This window comes from Xyrauchen texanus, chromosome 8 (assembly GCF_025860055.1).
Source record: "Xyrauchen texanus isolate HMW12.3.18 chromosome 8, RBS_HiC_50CHRs, whole genome shotgun sequence".
NCBI lineage: Eukaryota > Metazoa > Chordata > Actinopteri > Cypriniformes > Catostomidae > Xyrauchen > Xyrauchen texanus.
The window spans coordinates 21,009,430-21,033,809 of NC_068283.1; the positions used below are offsets into that span (position 1 = coordinate 21,009,430).

The 24,380-nt window shown below is 37.2% G+C and overlaps 1 protein-coding gene across 1 annotated transcript; it reads right to left on the reverse strand.

The window, feature by feature from the left end:
- Positions 1-12,804: 12,804 nt before the first annotated feature.
- On the reverse strand, positions 12,805-24,010 carry LOC127647819 (protein Wnt-9b-like). Its single transcript, XM_052132296.1, has 4 exons — positions 23,859-24,010; positions 22,486-22,739; positions 21,107-21,372; positions 12,805-16,872 (listed from the first exon to the last, which is right to left on the reverse strand). The coding sequence occupies exons 1-4, from the start codon at positions 23,945-23,947 to the stop codon at positions 16,402-16,404; spliced, it is 1,080 nt and encodes a 359-aa protein (XP_051988256.1). The 5' UTR covers positions 23,948-24,010; the 3' UTR covers positions 12,805-16,401.
- Positions 24,011-24,380: the final 370 nt, after the last annotated feature.

Genomic DNA, 24,380 nt, shown 5'->3' on the forward strand with positions numbered 1-24,380 from the left:
TCCAGCGACAGAGCATCATTCAACCTTCTCCAGTCGCACTCCACATACACAGACAAGCACTCGCACACCTGAGAACCAGTGGCAGGGGGGTTTTGGCAAGGTGTGCTGTCCTGTGCTCGAGCCCCTCCATCTTATTCACGCTAGCGCCATCTTTGATTTTTAATGGGAATGACAACAACGAGGCTGTGAGGGATAGACTTACAGCCTCTTTAATTGCACGAACGATTTAAAGTTGTATAAAGCTCCTAGATTACATATTATTTTCCATAACTCATGTTGTCTGGAGTTCTTTGTATACTGAATGTTCTTCACACTTTAAACTGCAGTACATCCCATTGAAGAGACTGTAAAAAGGATATCCCTCACAGCCTTGTCATTCGCATTAAAAATCAAAGATGGCGCTAGCGTGAATGAAGTATATTATAAACAGGACGCCAAATCCATCTGCCTTAAGTCGTTCCAGGAATATATGAACCAGTGAACTAGTGGACTACTTTAATGTTGATGACTGAGCTCTGATATTTTAGTCTTAGATTAAATTTATGAGAAATATTTGTGCTTTAATCTTTAATTTTCGTATACAGACTGTAACTTGGAACAGCTTGAGACACTGTTGAGAAAAGAAATCTGAAAACTCTATAATCCCTTACGAAACAAAAAATATATGTGACTATATTGGAAAATATAATATGATATATAAAATAATAAGTTTTCATATATGGGAATCTAGTGCTTATATTTTTCAGTATTCTGCAATATATGCATGAACCATGTATGGCTATATATTGATATAGCAATAACAAGACAAAAACTGTACTACATTTTTACATGTAATAGCTTTATTGAAACACTCAAATAATGTATCTTTCATTAGTTAACGCATTGGTTTACATACAGCATTAAATGTCTCAAAAATATATTCTCAATACACCTACAAATGTCCCCAATTCTTTACAGTTTCAGGCAAATGAATACATCAATGTATGCCAGTGACAGATTTACTTTCCACATAGTATTTCAAACATTTTTCACACATACACACACACATTAATATAATCAATACACATGGATGTATATTTCAGTATATATTTTGCTCAGAATTGTGCACATATAGATCACATATTTGTTTCCATATATATGTTATATATTAACTATAGTGCATATATTTTCAAATGTGTTTATACTCAATATATATATATATATATTTACAAATACATAATTACATAAATATTCACATATATGGATATATATTACAGTATATGTTTCCTCAGAATTGTGCACATATATTGCTCATACATATTCCCATATAAGTGACTATATGTGCAACATATATGTTGTATATATTTAAGAACACACTACCATTTTTCATCACATGCACATCTATAGATTATGAGGTGCATTATTGAAAATAAAATGACATACATTACAATATATAAGGTCATATATTTCCCAATAAAAGCGGCAATTCCTTATGTATTACTCAGTATAAAGCACAATGTATTATTCTATATAATTATGAAAATAATTAAAATGATTTAATATATTGAGCCTTAATATATAAGGAAATATATTTTCTTTGCGTAAGGGATAATATAACACAAGTCTCCATTGATCTCCATTTAATCGCATTGCTGTCAAAGAAAGTTTGTGATTTGTGATTTTTATTTCCTATGGAAATACTTTTTTTAAGTAGGTAATTGTTTATTTTGCCAATATTTCTGCTGGTTTAACATGCAGTTTCATATGCCAATAAATGTGACTGGTCTATCATTCCTTATATCAGAGCAGGTCTTGGTACATTTAAAAATCAAATTCACCATTATTCCCTATTATAAATAAAATTAAAAAAAACGTTTTTACATCAACTCCTTAGCAGTGCCTAGAGCACTGTCGAGGTGTTCTTATCCCTTTGTTTCACATATATGAGAAAACATTATTTTGGTGGAAATAATGGCAGTCTATATGATTTCATTTATCTTGACAGCAGGTAAAGGTGGCAACAGGGTTGGGCGGATTACATTAGGAAAATAGTCTGGGCTGAATACTGAATCTCAATGTATTCAATAAAGTACTCTGAATACATCAAATAAAAGTAACATGATTCAGAATACTTTTAGAATACATATTTATTAAGGCAAGGCACAATTGGAGGAATGAAGTGTGATATGTCATTATTATCTTATCTGAAGTGCTGCACCACTTTTACCTAAGTGAATGTGAATAGCTAGTTTTTTTTTTTTATTAGATGTGGAGTTGGACACAAATGTTTTTCTTTATGGAAGAAAGTAGACAAACAGAAGGTAGTTTGTGGTTAACTACAGTATTTTAATATTTTAACAACATTTGAATCTTCTTCTTAACCCATTATTTGATTGGACTGACAAAGAATAATACATTTAGACACAAAATTAGATAAAACGTATTTATTTTCGCGATGATACTGGATGCCATAATGTCGTCATGTAACGCCACTATATATAAATAATTTGTAACAAGGCTTGCTTGCATGTTTCCATATAGGCTGATTTATTAATCTCTTTTATTACCAATACTTTTATTTTGGGTGCTATTGATTCTTTTACTCTTCTTTTATTTTTATTATTTTTTTATTTTTAGTTTTAGGCCTACTTTTGTTGTTTTCTATTTTTTTGTGGTTTTTTTTGTAAATCACTTCATGTGAGATGTTTTATTTTAACTTGAGAAATAATATTAATATGGTTGTATGTTATAGCCTACACTAAACCAGCCACATCTACAAGCCACAACTTTTACAGTTATTTACATGAGGTTTTTCTGTCACTGTTTCAAGTCATTTTCCTTCTTTCAGTCTTTGCACTAGGCCTACTTTTTCTATATAAATTTTGAACCTATTCATAGTATTCTATTATTGTCCATAATAACGGCTATTTCTGAACAGTTCTGCAAGTTTCAGATGTGGACGTGACTCACCAAAGCTTATCGTGAGCCGTCCGTCTTTACTCCGTCTCTACACAGAAGCCGCATCTGCCGCTGCATAAATGTATTTACACAGCAACATTCGTGGGAAACAATGTATAATGTTATGTTTGTGGAAATAACATCGCCGACTATTGATACTGCTGCATCTTAAAATTTGTTATGTGCCGGTGCCATTTTTAAAGTAGGCTACTATCTCAAAAACTCAATCCGTTGTTCTTATATTTTAACCCGCGATTGTGTTTTCAAATGAGCCCAGTTTGGAATGAAACCTTGACAGTGCTGCAGTCACACACTGCTACTGATCTTGGGAAGAGGGAGCAAGAAGACGCGTTTGCAGCAAGCATCAGGGCTGTTCAGAAAAAACTCTTCAGAAATCAAATTTCTCACTTGATTGACAATAATTTTTTTCTTTATGCCTTATTTTGTGGTCCTTATGATAGAAGTATTCTAACAAAGTTTTATAAAGTATCTTCATTCTGAATACAGGTGCTTGAAAACATAACAGGGGCTACATACAGTTACTTCATTTTTGTATTCTGAATACGTAACGCCGTTACATGTATTCCGTTACAGCCCAACCCTGGGTGGCAATCTATAATATAATAATGAAGAGGATTGTGAATAGTGCTGAAATTGCTTAGGGGAAAGACATGTTTGGATATCAGATGCTGTTGTCCCCTCCTACATTCCCCACACTTTCCTTATTTTCAGCAGAATGAAATGCTTGACACACTATGAGAGGACACAGAGAGCAAATCAAGCACTATCATGGTTTAGAGCTCTTTGCTTCTGTGTTTTCAATGTGTATGTTTTATTATTGTGTGAGAAAAAGAGAAGAACTCAGATATTTGAATTCATGAAATATTGAGATGGAACTAAGCTTTTTTACAGACTCAAGATAGCAAATGATTGGTTGAGAAATTAGATGATAGAATAATTCATATCCTTGTACTACAGTTAACAATGCACAGATGTCTCACTGTCCAAAGTGAGAGTGCAGATTGGTGTATTACAGATAGGCTTGGGACAGAAAGGGAGCACAAAAAGAAATATTTAGGTAAACACATGTGATGTGTACAGTATGTGTATTAATGTTGATGTGAAGAGGAGAGGAGTGAAGGCTGCTCCTGCCTCCCATCTGCTGTTATCTTTTGTGCAGTTGTTGATCAGTCTGGGAAAATCTTGATGTCACTGCTAATGGAGGTCAGGTCCAAGACTCGATCTGACTATACAGAGTGTATATGTGTTTGCATATATTTTGCACATTACAACAGTTACTGAATGTGATGTATTGTGATATTCAGTATATCTTTGGTTGTGCCATTATGTTTAAGTGATATTTTATCACTTGTCTAAGGAGTGAATTGTATAATATGTGTGGAGTGAATGTTATTCTGGGTGGCTTTGGGTTTAAACTCTACAGGTGTCTACATAGCACTATGCCAAGGCTCATGAGAAATCCTCCCCCACCGTTTTCCCAGCCCTCAGCCAACCAGTCAGAATTGTGAGAAGACTTAACCGTGATCTGTGTATCAGTGTGTATGAGTGCACATTGGTTGCAAGGCTGAACTACATAATGCACAAGGGAGACGTTGGGAACGATATCTAATTTTCTTATCAGAAGTTTTACGGGCCAAGCACCGAAGGTGCAGAAGCCCCTATAATATCTGTTTGTATTCTTCTTCTTCTGACTTTGAGTTCACATCGTCAGCCCATAGATTTGTATTGTAAAAAGTTAGGGGGGAGTCTGAACTTTCCTTGTGGCAAATTTGGGGTCTTTAACTCAAACCCTCTAGCACCACCAAATGTTCAAAGTTATACTTATGTTATGCTCATAACGTTTGAACCATAAGGCCTAGAATCAAAATGATTTTTCATTCTCTCAGACTAGATTTTCCACCATTTAGAAATTTCCAAAACACATAATTTTTTGAATTTATCCTAGGCCAAATCTCCAATTTACACAAAATTTTCTCTGTACGACAGTCTAGGCAAAACAATGTTAAAAGCTTTTTGATAGACTAAACCGTTCACGTATAACGCTTCAACGAATTTGATGGCAAGCACGCAAATATGTGTGAGGCTGTATCTTCGCAGCACTTTAGCATATTAACACAAAACTTGGTATATGTCGTAGCCATCATGACCTGAGAGTGCCTGAGCAGTTTCGGCAGAGAGCCACCTAGTGGTCAAGAAATATTAAAATGGATATTGATAACTTCTGAATAGTTTGGCCTAAAATCATGAGACTGGTCTGTTCAGATTCCTTAGGGAGTACGGATTCGAATTATATCCCATTTTTGTCAGCCATTTTGAATTTTGTCATATTTGTCATAAATTGCTCTATTTTTATATGCAATGAGGTATCATTACAAAACTTGGTATGCATCATCGGCCAGAGGGTACATACAACGTTTGGATAGTTTGGTCAAAAGATGTAACTAAATAATCATGACAATCTTCTGTGATAATAATGAAGGCTTTTTAGTTATTGAGAGAGCCATGGTTATCTAACTTTTTATTTTTGGACTAATATGATCCCTTGACTATAGACCACCTTATGTTTATTCCCCACTACTGAAGCACTCTCTAGTGTTGGACATTGTTTAAAGATATATCAAAATGTTTAAAAATGCCAATAACTTTTGATTCATTTAGCCTATTGTCCTGGGACTGATTTCTTGGGTCATGCCGTGGACGATAATACCCAATTTGCCATGGTCGGCCATTCTTCCTGTCCTTCATTCTGAATTTCATTAAAAACATGCTTTTTTGAACTCCTCCTAGACCGTACTTCCGATTTGCACAAAATGTGTTGTGTAACATGTAGGGACACACACTCACTTTAAAAGTTATGAAACCCTATTTAATAGACCAAACAGTTCTCGATGACAAGAATTGACGAATTAGATGACAAGATGCGAAAAAGAGGCTGTATCTCAGCAAGGCTTTGCCGTATTGACATGAAACTTTATGTGTCATTGCCAGCACACCCTGATTGCACCATACAAATTTTGTGACAGGGCCATTTCTTGGTCAAAAGTTATAATTAATTATATTGTAATACAAGCAAATCTATTTTTTTTTATATAGCTTTTCTAGAAATCATAATGATTTCCAATCATATTTCCTTACATGTCGTTGATGTGCTTGGCCCCGTAATTGCTGCTTGAATCTATATTTTCCCTGTAGGTTTGCAAAAGTTCCCTGTGATCTTTTGTCTTTGTGGAAATAATCATAAAGATTATTATAAAGAGTGTGCAAGAAAAGAGAGTGTGTAAGAGAGAGAGAGAGAGAGAGAGAGAGAGAGAGACGGAGAGAGAGAGAGTGTGAAGAGGCAGAAACCACCTCCAGCAGATCTCTATCTAACCTTTGCCCTCAAACCTATTTCTTTAGTCACCCACAATAACAAGCCCCTCCAACTACCAAATATATCTCATAAGCCATCATCTGAAGAGACAGCTGCCTCAGTGCCCTCAACGCGACTTAATATGTGAATGGAATTATAACAGTATCAATAAACACAAGTCAAACACTCAGAACCTCATGTTTCTCCTTAACATTGACTCATTAGTGACACTTAAGCTGTCACAGAAACACAAACAGATGTACTGTACATTTCAACATAATTCATGTTTTAAATGTTTTCGACATAAATAATATTATTTATTTTAGAATTATGTGTAATGTATTTTAAAGTAATTTAATTGAAAGACAGTAACTGTAATCTCATTAAACCAATTTAAAATGTAATGCATCACACTACTTTTTTGACAAATTGCAAACTTTTTGTATCAGATTGCACCCAATACTGATAGCAGATGTTATACCTTTGCCAGAAAAGGTAATCCAGCACTTTTACTGCAATTTAATGGCTTTGATGTATGAAAGTGGCTATTGAGGGGGACATGTTGCTGCAAATATTCAGATTAGAGGTTGATTAATTGAGTTTTAAAACATTTTTACATTTGGTCTCCTTAATCTTAAATTTTGTATCCTTGGTTCCTATGTAGAGCTTTTCAAATCATTCACTTTCAAATCAGGTTCCATTTAGAGGACATCTGTCTGTATAGGCAGGGACTAAATCACTTACCTGCATTCTCCTATATATGTTAAATGTAACTAAATCATTAACAAGGTCCTTTTTAGTGTGGATGAAAATGGGAAAGTAAGACTGGTGACTGGATTTGATACAGTACAGTGCAATAAAAGAATATAATTATAGAGAGTTGGACAAATAAATGACTAGAGAATGCAAAATGTACACAACCTTGGAGGGATGAAGAGATGGAAGGACGGAGTTATGAAGATATGCACTCAGCTTGTCATAGCTCCAGGCACTGTGGCTTTGTGATGTGGATTGTGCAACAACATTACTCATTTCACATTCCAAATTCTTACTCTGTACCATCGTCTACCTTCTCTCTCTCTCTAACTCTCTCTTGCCTGAAGTTGTCAGACATTACTTTTTTCATTACTTTTCCCTTTATCTTTTTAAAGGAAAACACTTTTTACCATTTACTCTCCCAATACACTTTTTTAATCAGTTCTCTCATTCTCTTTCACTTTCTTCCTTCTGCATGTCATATGGTGGTCTTATACGGCACAAAGCAAACCATAAGGTTGCAAATTCATAGAAATGTGTTCTTGCTCAAGGCTAAGGAGCTAAGCATCAATATGTTCCAATAAGTAACACATAAACCAGTAATCTATGTAAAACTATGTAAGCCATTATGGATAGAGGACATTTGCTAAGCAACGGAAAATAAGATTTATGAAAATGTCCACTGAATGTGACCTATTTACTTAAATGCACCTCATCACCAAAAGGGAAATCATCCTTCTTGTATGCATCACTGTCCTGGGTTGGCTTGAGGTGTTTCATCTTGAGCTTCAAATGTGATTAAATTTACTTGTAATTTATCAAATAGATATCTGTTGTTTTTATGCTATTTGTGTCTGCTTTCTATCCAGACTGAAGATGGTAGATAAACTGTCCTGTCCCAAGAGGGTAACAGACCTACCTGCTTGATCTCGCTGAGCAAACAAAACAGTGTTACACACACACACTCACGCACGCACGTACGCACACACACACGCGCGCGTGCGTGCATTGGTGTTGGTGTTGGTGCGGCTATCCTTATGAGGACTCTCCATAGACATAATGATTTTTATATGAACTATAGATTCTATCCCCTACCCCTAAACCTTACCCATACAAAAAACTTTCTGCAATATATATATATATATATATATATATATATATATATATATATATATATATATATATATATATATATATATAAAACATTGTTTATTATGTTTTTTAAGCTATTTGAATTATGAGGACACTAGAAATGACCTCATGAACCACATTTATAGCATAACACCCTTGTAAATACCTGTTTGTAACCAAAAAAAATGTCCTCGTAAACCACCCAACCCCCCAAGAACAAAAGCACAATTTGAGACAATGAAAGGGATGGAAATATGCATATATATCAAAGACATAGAAATGCACAATTATTGAGGAACACACACTCTCTCCCCTGTTGCGGGCCTCTCTCTAGGGGATGTGTGCGTGAGAAGAGAGCTGTGGATGCTGGGCATTGGGGAAATGAAGGCTTTAGGATTCATTATTAAACTAGTGCTGCATCATCCCTCCCAGACCTCGCAGTTCTCTTTCTTATGTCTCAAACAAACATCAAACAGTGGCTGTTTCACAATGTCCTTTCTTTCTGTGTTCTTACGTTCCTGTGGACTTGTTTGGCATCATCACTCAACTCCAAAAAAAATGGTTAAGAGGTTGTTGAATCTCAAAACGTACATAGATGCATTTTAAATCCACATGTCTTCAGAGTTCGCCCTTTAAGTGTAGTTATGCAAGAGTGATTTTCACAAGAACAGCAGAACGAGAACACGTTCTTAGCATTGAGAAACACACAGTGACTTATTCACATTAGCCATCTTTCTCCCTCTACTATGCTAAACAACAATCATACATTTGTGAGGAATTTAGCAAGAACATACACTGCGTATCTTTTTGTAATAATACATGTATAGATATCATCATCTATCTATCTATCTATGCTAAATTAAAACTAGGCAAGGCAACTTGGGAAAACAAGGCAAGCAAAATAACTATTGCAAAACATTTTTCAGTAGTTACTGTGTAAATATACCATTGTACCTTGTTCTTACAGTGTAAGTCCAACTTGTTACCCCCTTTGTCCATGTAGTTATAGGGTATTTGTGGGATATAAATTGAAGTGGTGCTTGTTACCCCCTTGTTCCAGGTAGTTACAGGTAACTCATGTATCCTGAAATAATAGAGTATGTACCCCGTAGTTAAAAAATACCTACAGTAGCCTATATGGGTAGGTACACTATAATTACAAAAAGGTATTCTTTGTATGTTCTAGCTTAATTGCTCTCAAAGTAAGATTGTTGTTTAGCATAGTAAAAGGTCATGTACCATGTAATATAAGAATATTTACTCCTTAGTTATAAAATACTTAAAGTATAAATATTTTGTAATTTTACATGTTGTTACCCCTTTATTCCCCAAACTTTGCATATTGTTCCCTTATACCTACATCATTTATTAGGTACACTATTATTACAAAAAGGCACACTGTAAATTCTGTGTACTTACACTGTAAATTGCGGGCTGTAATATAAAGCGTTACCCCTAGTTTTAATAAAACACCAGGGGACCAAATTACATTATTTTTGCATTATGGGGGTCCCTTATCTCTTATAGTGGTCCGGGACCCTCCATTCATCCCCTCAATTCGAACACTAGATGGCCAACTTTGAACTAAGGGGATAGTTCACCCAAAAATTTTAATTCCCTAATTATTTACCCACCCTCATGCCTTCCCAGATGTTTATGACTTTCTTTCTTCTGCGAAAGACAAAGGAAGATTTTTAAAAGAATATCTCAACTCTGTAGATACAATGCAAGTGGATAGGGATCAGCACTTTTAAACTCCAAAGAGCACATAAAGCACATAACTGGTAATCTGGTAATCAGAAGGACACTGGTTCGAACCCCACAGCCACCACCATTGTGTCCTTGAGAAAGGCGCTTAACTCCAGGTTGCTCTTGGGGGATTGTCCCTGTAATAAGTGCATTGTAAGTTTAAAAAAAAAAAAAAAGCAATATGATTGCTTTGGGTGAGAAACAGATCGATATTAAAGTCTTTTTCACTATAATTGTTTACTTCTGATCACTCTCTAATGCGAGTCCATGAGGGGAATCAGTTCACATAGACTCTTGTGTGATGTAAGCATGTCGGCATGTTCAGATGATTGTAAAACCAATCAAGCTTGTGAACAGTGTTCTCTTGTAAGCAAATCGAGCTGCACTTCTGGATGTATTGTTTCAATTCTGGCTCGAACATACCAACATGCTTACGTCATACGAGAGACAGAAAACATGGATGAAACCACTTGAGTGACCACTTTATGCTGCCTTTATGTCCTTTTTGGTTCTTGGAAGTGTTGGACCTCATTGACTTGCATTATATGGACAAAAACACCTCGTATTTCCATCAAAATATCTTCATTTGAGTTCTGCAGAAGAAAGAAAGTTATATGAATTTGAGATTAAGTAAATGTGAGTAAATTATGAGATAAATTAGTTGAGTTATTCTTTTCATTTCTGAAACTAGTGAGAACCAGCATCCGAAACATTCTGGTGACCAGCAATGGTCTTTTCAACAGGGTTGTCACACAGTTTTTATTTATTCATCCCCTCACTCACTCACTCACTCACTCATTCTTCATCCCTCCCTTCCATCTGAACTCTACCTTTCTCTTCTTGACATGCCCCAAGGGACATAATTTCCTTTGTTGAAGCATGCATGCATCAATGTGTGTCCTTAAGTTTATTTGACAAGGCTTAAGTTAACTGTTTTAAGTTTTACCAAATCAGCCTTTATTCACAAAGCCGCCACATGACATGTGTGATGTCTTGTAAACATGAAATCTCTGGCTTGCTTTGCCAAACGTTTAATTCTGTGTCTCTTTAATAAATGTAAGTACTGGTAAACAGTCATTAAATGAGGTCTGTGTTAAGGATATAGGCAGACAGTGAAAGCACAAATCTGTTTGATAGAGCACAACCATTATGCTCATTACATCTAAACAGAGAATGGGAGAGTCTTATTAGAGCTATTACCTTAACACACATCAAACACGGCAATACACGCATACTTTAACGATCAGACAATAAAGCACTGTGTATGTGTACTTGTGTATCTTGATGAGTTGACCGGTGCATGATGAGTCAGCTTATGAACATCACGGACAAGACTATTGCTATGTCAGAATACCCATACTTCCCTACTATATAGTATGCCAAAAACAGTATGCCTATGGAGTACTATGTCCAAATCCTCAGTATAAATAAAACATTAAGCAATATATATCCATATGACAATCCCATAATACCTCGGGAGCTGAATGTACATCATACTAGAAACACTGGATTTTAAAAAACGGCAGAGATCTGGCTCTTCTCAACAGTAAGTGGTAGGCTATATACAGTACTTGAACTTGTGCTTACAGTAAATGGTGCTTGTGAACAAAACCAGAATAGATTATTTTTGCGGCTGTTGTCATGTGTTCGGGTCACGGGACAATGCTCACATTCCCGGATAAAGGACAATATGTCCAGAATCTGTTCATACTACTCACATGCATGCCTAAAGAATATACAGTATGTATTGACATTATATGTACTAGAATATATATATATATATATTCTTTAAACATTACAAAAAACTTTTAATGTAAGTAAATAAAAGGTAATTATAGTGATCTATAATGATCACTAGCTGTCAATACAGTTACAATTTTGCTTGGTTTAATTGAAAATGGTAAACTTAATATTGGGTTAAATTGGGACAGTTCAGAATGACATTCTGGCACCTTCAAAACAAAATAAATAAATAAAATAAAACAGGCACACTTACCTCTCTCTCTCTACACGGTCCATTTGCTATTAAGGGTACATATAAATTGCAGTATGAGGAGTTTTGAATCTGGAACCACTCGCATCAAAAGCAAAGTTAAAGTTAAAATCAAAAGCAAAGTTAAAATTGGGCCAGATTGTAAAGTTTTCAGTGCTATTTGTATCCTCGTGCGACCCGCATCCTTCTGTGCGGACATTGTGTTTTGTCTCTGCTATACGCTATGTATAATTTAATTTAATTTATAATGAATGTTCTCAGTTCAGGACACTTTGGACTGTCTTAAAAGGGTTAAAATTTTGATGCATTGCATCACCGTTAAACACAATGACCACTAAAGTGGACTATAGCGCTATGTTTCCCTTAGAAATCCTATATTTACTGTGCATTATCACATTGAGAATCAATGTTGCTTTCAGGGTTTTTATATGGAGTTAGGATGAAAATAAGGTATATTTCGAACAGTGCAGACAGACAACACATTGAAGGTTAAGTCATTCACTAAATTGAAAGCAAAGAAGCTTTCCTATGCAGCCAAGTGCATTCACTCCTAACATCTGACCAAAAGGTTCAGTTTGAGGCTGTAGATAATGTTGGAAGCACTCAAAATGGTTGGCAGACATGGGACAATTATAATAAATATACAGTAGATTCAGAATTTATCATGTTTAATTGTATTTGAGAATGGTAGACAGTGATTGGATGATGCTGGCAATTACATTGAATCAGAATTACTTTTCTGATTGGTAAAATGCTTCAGCACTGGCTATCACTTGTTTGTTTGACTGTGAAAAGAGAGAACATTGAAATGTTGCTGCTGAAGTCGAAAACACGTATCATAAAAGTCAAAGTTTTTATTTGCAGACATTTTGATTTGTGCTTTTCCTCAATACACATTGTTCCAAAGCAGCCTTACAGAAAATCAGCTGTAATGTCTGTAAAGTATTAAAACATGAATAACCAACACCCCTGGAAACATCATAAACAATAAAAAATAATAATACAAAATCTGATTTCCTACAGCTTGGTATTATTTAAAATTTCACAACTTAGACCTGCTGTCCCCAAATGACATATATTTTTAGGGAAACTATATGCTCTTCAAAAAACATATTATTATTAAAATGTTTTGCATGTTTATAGGTGCCACTAGTTACAAATCAAAAAGGGAAAAGAATAATGCATACAGCAGTCATGATCGGGTCTCAGGAAGGTATATTTATCTGCTGTATGTGTGTGCCCAAGTTTAGATTTACTTTTTTGTTGTTGTTGTTGTCTAGTAAATACCATATATGTGGGGTTCACTGTTGAAAATGCTTCTATTTTGCACTCTTTGACATTTTTATATTTTTATTTCAAATTATATTATCAGCATAAAACTTTTAGTAAAAGGTTCAACTGTACATGTATTTCCATTCACTGAATATTAAGAAATTAAATTCATGTAAATGTTAATAAGCTGATAATATAATTAGTAAGAAATAGTGTTTTATTATTGTTCAGTTATAAAATTATATATGCTTTTAGGGGGTGGGGTCATGTTTTAATCTAACCCAGGGCACCAGAATCACTGCCTGATTTTAGGGTTCACCTTCAAAATCCCAATTGAACCCCTGATTATAAATATGTTACATTATATTACATTTCTATTAAATACATTATATTATTAATACAAATAATATATATTTTGGTCATGATTTGAACCCGGGTCCCTTTGCACTCTACACAAAATCTTTAACATTGCTCACATTACCTGCAACATTTTTAAAGCATGTCCACGCCATGTTTAAATGAGGCAGGACCACTACTAGTTTACCCTTTAAAAAATAGGTGCATGATGCCATTGGTCACAAGACACTTACTTGACCTCTGGAAGATTTCCAGGGTCCACTACTTAGGTTTTGTTGTGGGTATACATGTGGTGTACATAATCACATGAAAGGTCAAAGGTATATGTTCTGGGTGAGTGAAATGAGAAATGAGAATGGTTGAGAGAAGTGACAGTGAAATACTGCAGGTCGTGATACATTTAACTAGAAAGCAGGTGATTGCGTGCAGAGCTCGGGACAGGTGTGCAACTACAAACACAGACACACAGAGAGAAAGAGAAACAGAGAAAGAGGAAAAATAAGCATATATAAATTTAAAGATATAATATTCTGACCAATTTGAGACACTATTTTTACAAATGCATTAAGTTTATTTGAATATGATATCTTAATTCTTAAATAAGGAAATATGACACAAAAGTAAAAAAAAAAAAAGAAAAAAAGGAAAAATACATCTAAAGCTTTTAAAAGAAGCATTGTCTTAAATATCTGGTGAAAAATTAACATTTTAATCTTAATATTTAATTTCCCCCATAAACCGGGTGAGGTAGTAGAAAAGATCCCCGGCGTGAAATGTCTAAAACACAAAGTGAAACATTACACTGTCAAAGCTATGACAACACAAACAAACACATAAACTCTGTGACCCTCAGGTTGACAAAGGGTTTTATAGCTATACAGTTTGTGCTTTAAATTTGACTATTTCAGCAGTCGCAAAAGAGAAACATGCATATGCAGAACACGCTCACATGTACAAATGCACTCTCCAATCTACGGAACAATTTCATTTGGGTTTCCATGGCCACCATTGGGGTTTCAGGTATTTGCATGTGCTGAGTCAGTGTGACAACTCCAGAGTTTTTTTTTTTAGATATTTTGCTTTCATAGAAACGGAATAGATTAGGTGAAAGCTCTCACACTTTGCATTTGAATCTCAACTAGTGAAGAAGCCTTTTTGCACCAAATGCTTTTAAACATTACAAATGTTTCAACTGAATGGCATGCTACTGAATGCTTGGGCATTCTTCCTCTTAATCTACGTGATTAATGCCACCACGTAGGTTAGGCAAGTACACTTTCATGCTCATACTTTAAATTTGGATTCATCTCTAAGTGAAGAAATTCTTGTAAGTAATGTTAACAGCAAGTAGGATAGAAGTAATACTTTCTTTTTGAATGTTGAAATGTGTTTTTAACTTTTTGACTCAAATTTGGATAACAAATGTAATTCTTTGTAATTTGTGTAGAAACCTGATTTTCTAATGGAAAAATAATAAAACGACAAAAAATAAAACTTTACAAAGACCTCTATTGGGCATCCAACATGCTTGAACTCTGGCACATTCTGGAGAAAAAGCACTGTTATTTGCTCTGATTGGTAATGAGCTAAATAAGGCACTGGAATGGACTTTATCAAAGGCTTCACACACATGAAAGGGCTTATGATGAGCCTCAATTTATAGGGCCGAGAGGTTGGCTTACTAGGTAAAGAGATGTTTTCCTTTGTTCTGAATGAGACACACTCTCTCTCCTTGCCCTTGATGGGAAAGTAAAGTATAAAGACTACACACTCAGTTGGCCAGATGTTTGCACGCACTACACAGCTGTAGGGAGAGGTAACATTTGGGTCACACTGTAATGACACACTTTGTTCTAGATGTTCCCTAATGCTTGTAAATGTTGACACAATATATATGTGCAGGAAAGTGGCATATAATGCAGCAATATGGCAGATTAAACCAAAAATTATCTGGAATACCAGAGAATGTAAGTGTACTTGTAATCGGTGCAACGGTTGATCAGTTTTGTCTAATTAAAATAAATATGTTCCTATCTATTACCAGATGCAGCCATTAAACGACCATTCAAGATATAAACATAACATTGCTTATTATGTAACATATAATATATATAACCCCCCGACCCACATTATATATCTGTTATATTCACCAAAAGCATTCAGAAGTGCTTCATATTCTCAGTATACCTTTTAAGTCATAAGTGGACTGTCAGAGCAATAGACAGATATACAGTATAGGCAAATAGCGAGACAAACAGTCAGACATGCAGTCAAAAATGTAAGTGGGCAGACTGCCATCTCACTGTCAAAGTATTAGTTTAAGTATTACTGAACATTGCAAATCTCAAGTCCATTGCCATAAAGTGTGTGTTTGGCACAAACTGATCAAAAGGCAACCATCCCTAGGGGGTTATTAGATAGTCACTGGCTTAACACTACATTTCAGCAAAAGTCAAGCAGTTCCACTTCTTGCGAGATGAGCTCAAGAAGACAAGGATTCCATGACAGAAGACGAGCAATATTCATTTAGTCAAGTATCTCACAAATGCTCTCAGACCCATGTACAGGTTCGCCTACACTTGTCAGTATTTAGACATCTCATTGAAGCCAATCTAAATCAGGTGAGACTGGCAGATGTTCTCTCTTATGATCATCATCAACATCATCTACCTTAGCATTACCTGGATGACAACCTCCAAACCTTTTCCTCCAGAAAAACATCTTGTGCATTTATCCTCTCATTAAATTCTACTAGTTGACTTTTCCATGTAATACATGAAGTACCCTCCTCACTTTCCACTTACTCTTTGTCTCCTTCAATCTCCTGCATGACCTATCAATGTTTCTTGCAGGTATAGACCTCCTCCTCTCTGAGGCATGTTTGACACTCTACGTGACAGCACCAGCGGACTTGGCAGTGGCAAGAGAGGGTTGTGAGTCGCAGGGCTGTGTTGTAGCCACGTCCACAGCATAGGCTGCTGCAGCTTGTGTCCTTAGAGCACTGTCTGCTGGCTGTTCCGGGCGAATAGCGCGATGGCCTGCAGAAGCTGGGTGACTCCTCCAGAAACACCAGTTCGGTGGGCCGTGGCCGGGGACCTGTGTTGCTATGACGATGGGGCCCTGCCAGTTCAGACTCCCCCGTGGCGGCATTGGTGACACTGTGCACACGAACTGCGGTATCATAACGATACTTCAGCAGGTGGCCCGTGTCATGAAAAGGGGAAAGCTGCTTCCAGCATGTCCTCACAGCACAGGAGCCAGAGACACCGTGACACTTACAAGTAGTCTTAAGTCCACTCTTCACTGCCTGAAAGGGAAAAAGACACGGAGATAAGGATAAATGAATGTGGTACACAAAATACAACACTATCATTCAAAGAAATGTGATTTCTTAAGTGTGGGCAAATATAGAAGGTTCTGAAAGTGTATTTATATTACGGTCACGTCCAAACTAAAATTCATTCCTTTGAAACCACATTTTTCTTCGTTTACACCTTTCGTCTACACTGGAAGAGCATTTTCCTTCACTGAAAACGTAGCATTTCAAAAAGCTATTCCAAAAAGATGATATTGGCTTAGTGTGGACGTGGCCTAAGTTGTAATGTTTGCTACGCCCCTGTTGTGATGTTCACAAGGATAGTGTTGTGGAATTTGGTGGGTGCTCTGAGACTCCACAGCCTTGAGCTAAAGGTAGTAAGTAGATGTAAATGATGGATGTCCATGGATGCCTGGGCTGGCAGTATTTCTTCCAACTCTATGAGGACCTAACACTGCCATTCCTGAACTATGGTCAGATTTCACTGTCACATTTCCATCTCTGTTCCTTTGCTCTCTCTTTATATATCTCTAAGTTTGAGGGCCAAATCTTGTTGTTTTTATTTACATATTTTTTGTGTTTATATGTCCTATTCATCTTCCCCTTCTCAGTCCACTTATTGGTAAGTTGTAGAACAGTCAATCTAAAAGTGCCCAAGGGGAGATGATGAGGTCAAATGGTCGATGGGGGTGTTCCACCCTACACAGGTATGAGGACCCACCTCAGGGCCACCTGAGAAAGATAGTGAAGGAGAAGCGAGGAAATGGAGGGAATCTGAATGGGGAGTGCATTGTGAGGACTCAACCACCTTTGCTTGTTTTTGTTCACTGCCATCTGTGGCCTGAGGTGTCAACTGTGGGGAAACAACAAAACCGGAGACTGATAAGATAAGATCCGAGTTTGTCCAGCCGTTCTTTTCTTACGCTCTCCTTGAATATCTCTCTCTCTCATAAACTCTGACTTCTTTAACGTTCTGTCTCTTTCACCCTGAGGCTACCAGTCTCCTGGTAACAGGGCTGTTTTGGGGGATGTTATGAGGATTTATGAAAGTCTGGGAGAGTGGCGGTGGCGGCTGCAGCAGTGAGACTGGTAGAGCGGGAGGCATACAGTAGGTGGAAAGAATGCTCGTATATTACAGAGGCCTCAACTCTGCATAATCGCCCTTTTGGGAGACCTCTAATTTTGAGAGGGCCCCCACAGCAAGCGCTGTCATGCCTGGACCAGGGAAAGGAACACCTGGCTCCACAGAGGTGGCCAATTCCTGCTCATCTACCTGCCTCACTCCACTCATGGAACTCTCCTTTGGGCTACAATGATCTAGGAGACTGCACCCCCCGATCAAGAAACTCGTCTAGTGTTCAGAGGACAGGAAGATAAGAGACGTTAACCCTTAAAAGATACTCTCTTCTTTGAGTTTAAGAGGAGAGTGAAAGGCTCCGTTATAAATTATGATATCATAAATAAAAAATGTACTACAATGTTTTTGGGGGTTTGTTTGGACATGGCACCGTAGTCAACCACTAATCTGAATATTGGGGACTATTATGATAACAGCTTTGATGTAAATACAGAGGCGGGTTTACGATTTCTGAGGCCCCAAGCAACTGACCAACCAGCACCATTTAGAAAGTTTTGCTTACAAAATTACATAAAATGTATATTGAATCATCATTTTAAATTGATCCTATCAGCCATTGTAGCCAAGTACATTCAAAATGTTATTGAAATAAAATTCTGGTTCAAGATAATAAATGCATGCTTTCCAGTTTTTTCGACAATACAGTGATTAAAAAAAGCAATTTTTACCTACATATATTTTTACAAAACACTTGGTGTTTAAAACCTACTACCTCACTAAACCTACTTCACTCACTAACATTTTGGAATTCAGTTGTTATTTATTATTATTATTATAACCCAACAATTATTCATTTTTGTCCAGTTTTTCATTATAATACAGTATGATACAGTATTATTATTATTACTTTGATGATTTGTTGTATACAATGTTAATACATTTCTGTCTTATTTACTTTCACCTGGAGTTTATATTCTAATGCTGCAGTGTACTGTTCATCATGTTGCAAAAGGCTGTATTTTATGTAAGTATCATAGGCAACATTCAGTAACAGTAAACATACAAGGCATGGCAATCTGTTAGCTCACTAACATTGTTTATCAAGTGCTAAAAATTTGCTTGGTTCAGCATATTCTGGAATAATGTTAAACATTGTAACAGTCACTCTTTGCAACCAGAACTTGTTCAAAACGTTAAATCTTAGTGACACCAGCACTACATAGAATCTAGACACCGAGAAACGAATGAAACAGAACGCAGGTGTCTTGATGTGAGACTTATTTTTAACTTGACAAAGTGTCTAAAAATGTGCTGGTCCTGCGAGAGACACTGAAGAAACAGCGAGACACATTGCAGCAGTCAAGGACGTTTGTCAAGCACGTTTACATAGGAAAACAATGGAAAACCAGAGCAGATGCATACAAAAGCCCATTCGGTGTGAACGGCCACTAACTCGTGGGCTAAATAAGTTCAGAAGTCCTGTATATTTTTTCATAAATTACTAACCCGACCCCAAAGTCCTAATTGAAAAACTGACCCGAACCCAGCGGACCTCGCTGATAACAGCGTATTCGTGCGTGTACCCAGAACATCATGTCACCCCTCAAGTGGTTTCACTTGAGGAGCTTTCCTACGGGGCGGGGCGGGGCGGGCCCCCCCCCGACGTCCGGGGCCCCATGCAATTGCGCGGTGGTTAAAACCGCTACTGTGTAAATATCATGGTACATGAATATTCTTTACAGTTTTTTTCAATTGTATAAAAACTTTGACTGAAACGAGTCCCCAATTCATCAATTTCGCTTGCTATTGTGCCAGAAACATATACCCCTTCTGCAAAACAGTTAACACTTTTTTCCTGCTTCCGCAAAATTTGCGGTTTTCATGCAAGCTATTTGCAAAACTCTTCACACAACACTCAGCAGTCCAGCACAATTGTCGTTGTGAATACACCTGCTCCAAATCTAAAACCAATGGCGTCAACCAAACAAAACTCAGTTAGATAATGTGGTAAGATGGTAAACACATCTTACCCGTGCAAACACAATCAACCAAAATTGAATACTTAACTTTCACAAATATATAAAAGTCAAACAATTGCTCATTAAAACACCAAAAACATGGAACAACAAAGAGCATAAGGAGGTAGAGGAAGACAAAGACACAGAAATATATCAAACGAGATAAGAGCTACTGTGAAAGATAGTGTCATCAACAATGCCATGAATTTTACAGAAGCTGGACAAAGAGTTCTGGTACAAGTAAATCATTATACTGTAGCTAGAATAATTAGGACATTTCGAACAGAGAACCAGAAAGTTGTTTGTTACAGGTATTTCTTACAGTATTTTATATTTGCACAATATGTCACTTTCCTATGTATGGAAAACCCAACTTTTTCAATCTCTACAGAATTGAGAGAAGACCATCAAATTTGCCTCAAATTGTCAATATGATGTTGGCGAATACTGTAGTGATATCACTGTTTTTGGCTACTATTTTACATAGTACATAGCCACGTTTTTCTTTCTAAAGTTGACACTAAATACATTGAGAATTGTGTATGCAGTGAATTCAGAAAATTGGGAAATAAAAAGTCTGTTTCTGTAGTGACAGACAATGTTTTTTTCTTGTTTTTTCAATCTGAATAAAATTCATTTTGACGATTCTTTTGCAGCACAGTGCATAAACTGATACTTAGTGTGTGCAACATAAATGCTTTTATGAGGGTGATTTTGATTGGATAATTTAGTTTTGACTGCTGTGGGTAAAGTTTTTCAGCAAATAGAGTTTTTCCTTCTGTGTGTTTGGAAATTTGGTATCTTATTATGGACTTGTGTGTATTATGTGTATGTAGTTTGAGGAAATAGATCTAATTGGAAAAAACTGTAATCATTCTGTACCATTTCATAACAAAGATCATAGTATTACATTTTGATACCATATACTGCCATACTTTTTTTTGTAAGAGACACAACAGAATAAATCAACATTTTCTGATTCAGTTGCTCTCGGATCTGGGAAGTGCACTGTAAGTTAGCTGCAATAATTCATTTTTAATTGGTTAAATATGTCTATAATGCTAAAATAACTCCTGCACTAAACCTGGAGCACTAAGTTTGAAATAATTCACACCATTTTACAGCTTACCCGAATACCGACGTTAATGTTATGAGCGTCTATCTGGGCACGCAGGTCCTTGCTGACCCGTTTTTGCCCCAGAAACTTCTTGAGAAACTTGGTGCTGTATTTCAGATTGTCCCCGCACACACCCCACTGCCAGGCCTCGCGCTGCTGCAGACCCGGAGTATCATCGCAGGTGCAGCGCTCCATCCGCCCTGAGCTGCACGCTTTGGCCAGCGCGTGAGACAGCGCTGCTGATGACACCGCGAGCAGAAAGGCCGTCTCTTTAAAACCTGATAGATGGACAAATTCATTATTGAGGATTGTACATAGCTTCTTTATGGCAATAGTATATAGTGGATATGAGCCTAAATATCTCAGCACTTCGAATGTCTTCTAATGACAAATCGCTTCAGCTGAATAAATTGGCTAAATGTAAATGCACATGCAAATAGCCTATAGGCCTAAATGTCATACTATGTCAAACGTCTTTAAAAGGAAATTCTAATGCCCATTTCCATTATTTCCAAACAAATCAGTGTCATGTAACTGATGCTTATTTTAAAATAAAAACTCCTTGTGCGTTCAAAATGCTAGATGCAGCGCCACGAACGCATGTGTCTCGGGAAGATCCCGTTTTTTTTTGTAGGCTACTTTAGACGGTGTCTAAAAACGAGAAGCGGCGAAGGGGTCAAAGACGTCCGTCTAGCCCAAGTTGACAAAACAATTGAAAAACAGCGCATATAAGCTAGTCTTAAAACGCAATAGGTGTGAACGGTCCCTTACCCTTCCATTTAATCCTCCATTATGCTTGCTGAATTTACTACAACTTTTCCAATTAAGTGTTATGTAGCTACAGTGTTTTGTCATGATCCCTTCACCAATCCCCTTCCCCTCATATTATTGTTTGCTTAGCCCACAGCTGAGGCGTGGGGTGTATTTTGATCCAATTAATTATTATTTTGACTAGGAAACGTTCTCTGTCAGATGAAAGCGCGCGAACACGCCGCCCTTTTCCTCTTGAGAACAGGGCGCTTTTCCGCGAGTTAAAAATACTCCATCTGGCCTCGCGAGGCCTCACCGCACAGGGATTCCACGCTTCCCAAGTCCCTAATTACCAGCGATCTGACCACCGCAAGGCTTTCACATTCACATCCTGCACATGTCCGTTTGGAAAGAGGCACCACGAATTAACGGGAAGATAAATGGAAGGTTCTGCATCGTTGTTAATAGGCCTAAACATGCACCTCAGGCGTATAGGCAGCGAGGTAATATTTAAAAGCTACCAAGCATTTTCATTTATGTTTTGTGGGTTATTTTCAGACTCACAATATAAAACTTGAACAACATTGTGCGAAGGGATCTAAAAACACATAAAGGGTCTTACATTTTCCATAAAACCTTACCTCGTTTTAAAAGGCTTTCACGGCCATCCATGCTGCAGTTCCAGCGCTCGTTGCGAAACTGATAGCGGCACTCCATGAAGCTGAGGCGGACAGATTCCCTCAGAGTCTCCGCCATCCCAGGTTCCCGCCGACACAGGCGCTTTTGCCGGCGCGTCAAAGTCATCTGCTCGCATTGTTTCAGGTGCGCTTTACCGCTCGGAGGCTCGTTAGAGAATGGACCCGGCAGAAAGACCAGGGGTTCGCGACCTGTAAGTCTAACAGTGAAAAATACACCATCCAGTTACTAAAACGACTTGCCTTGGTAACATTGACTTTTCAACAAGGTCAATTTTGATTCTAAACAATAACACACACACACACACACACACACACACACACACACACACACACACACACACACACACACACACCATATGACATCTAGCCTTCAATAACTTTTGAAACATCAGGTAGGTCATAAATAACATTATTTGTATAGAAGTTGCACGTTTTGCTCTCTTGCTGATGAACTTGTCAATGAAGACCCTAATCATGTTGTTGTTGTGGTGGTGACACATGCGCTTTGAATACATTTTTAAATACATCATTTGAATAGTCGTGTTTGAATAGAGAATGCACGTGATTTTCCAGAGTCACTCAATAGATTGAGAATGCGCGCCTGTAGCTATTTGGAAACGCACTGCTGTGGCGCACAAGAAACTACAGCAACCACTCTTTAATAAAATACATTGCAGAGTGTTTTTACATGTTTATAGGATTCTTAATATAAACACCAGTGGGGCAACGTCCTGTGAGTATGAGCCAGAAAGATCTTAATGATCAGGTAGCGCGAGGGCAAGGACACGGTGCCAAAACCACCGAAAGACATCTGGATCCATATCCACTGCAGTGCTCCTAAGGGCAATAATCGGCTTGAACAACAGACCACTTTTTTTCTTAAAACTAATTAATAGCAATAATAATAATAATAATAATAATGAAGAAGAAGAAAACATGTAATTGCATGTGAGCTGGTACATTCAGGTCTATGAAAGCAGGTCAGAAGTCAGCTATGTGGTATTAATATGCCACATATTGCAAATAATTTAAATTCGCATTTGATTATTTGTACTATACAACCTGTGTTTCAAACTTATTTGTGAAACAGAAAGAAAGAGAGAAAAAAAAAACAATAACAAGACATGCGTAAGCATGGATATCCAAGATCACCAACATCTCTCCACCTGTTGCGAAAGACAGACCTATAAAAGACCCGTTTATTCTCTGTTCCATAACATAAAATGAGAATAGTCATTGTCAAGTATTAAAATGATGCACTCGGAGACAATTTTCATGAATTTGGAAAAGAGGGATGATATAAAAACACTGCTGACCCGAAATAGGCTGCTGCGTGGGAGAGAAGGAGGCAGAGGGCAATAAGTCGTCGCAGCGGACAGGCAGTCCTCGGAAGCCCGGTGCACATGATGACGGGTCGACGCTGCTCTTCATTGCGCTGTCTGTCCGTGTAGAAATCCCCGCTGTGCTGGACAGCGCAACTTCTTAAAGAGGCAGAAACTAATTTTAGCGCTTGGGGTGGCGCAGTCCCAAAAGGGGTGAGGCGTGTGGAACGCGCGTCAAATTTATTGGATCATCCGTAATTTACTCCTCCCAGTGCCAAAGAGACTACTCTTATTTCGCAACAGATTGGCAGGTGCACGTACCAAGTAGTTCACATTTAGGCTATAGGGCAGTTTCAGACATCTTCCATCGTTTCCAACGTCAAGGTCTGAGCAGAGAGCCATTTAATCTTTGAGCACCACAATCAGATAACCTGTGCAGTAAAATTCACTAATCATTTGTTGTTTAGTGAATTATCAAGTAAAATTATCATTATGTCCATTACATGTTACCTTTTT

Coding starts and splice junctions, on each gene's coding strand:
- LOC127647819 (XM_052132296.1), bottom strand. CDS start 23,947: ATGTGCACCGGGCTTCCGAGGACTGCCTGTCCGCTGCGACGACTTATT. Junction 22,740..23,858: donor CACGCAGCAGCCTATTTCGG/GTCAGCAGTGTT, acceptor TTTCACTGTTAG/ACTTACAGGTCGCGAACCCC. Junction 21,373..22,485: donor TGAAAGCCTTTTAAAACGAG/GTAAGGTTTTAT, acceptor TCCATCTATCAG/GTTTTAAAGAGACGGCCTTT.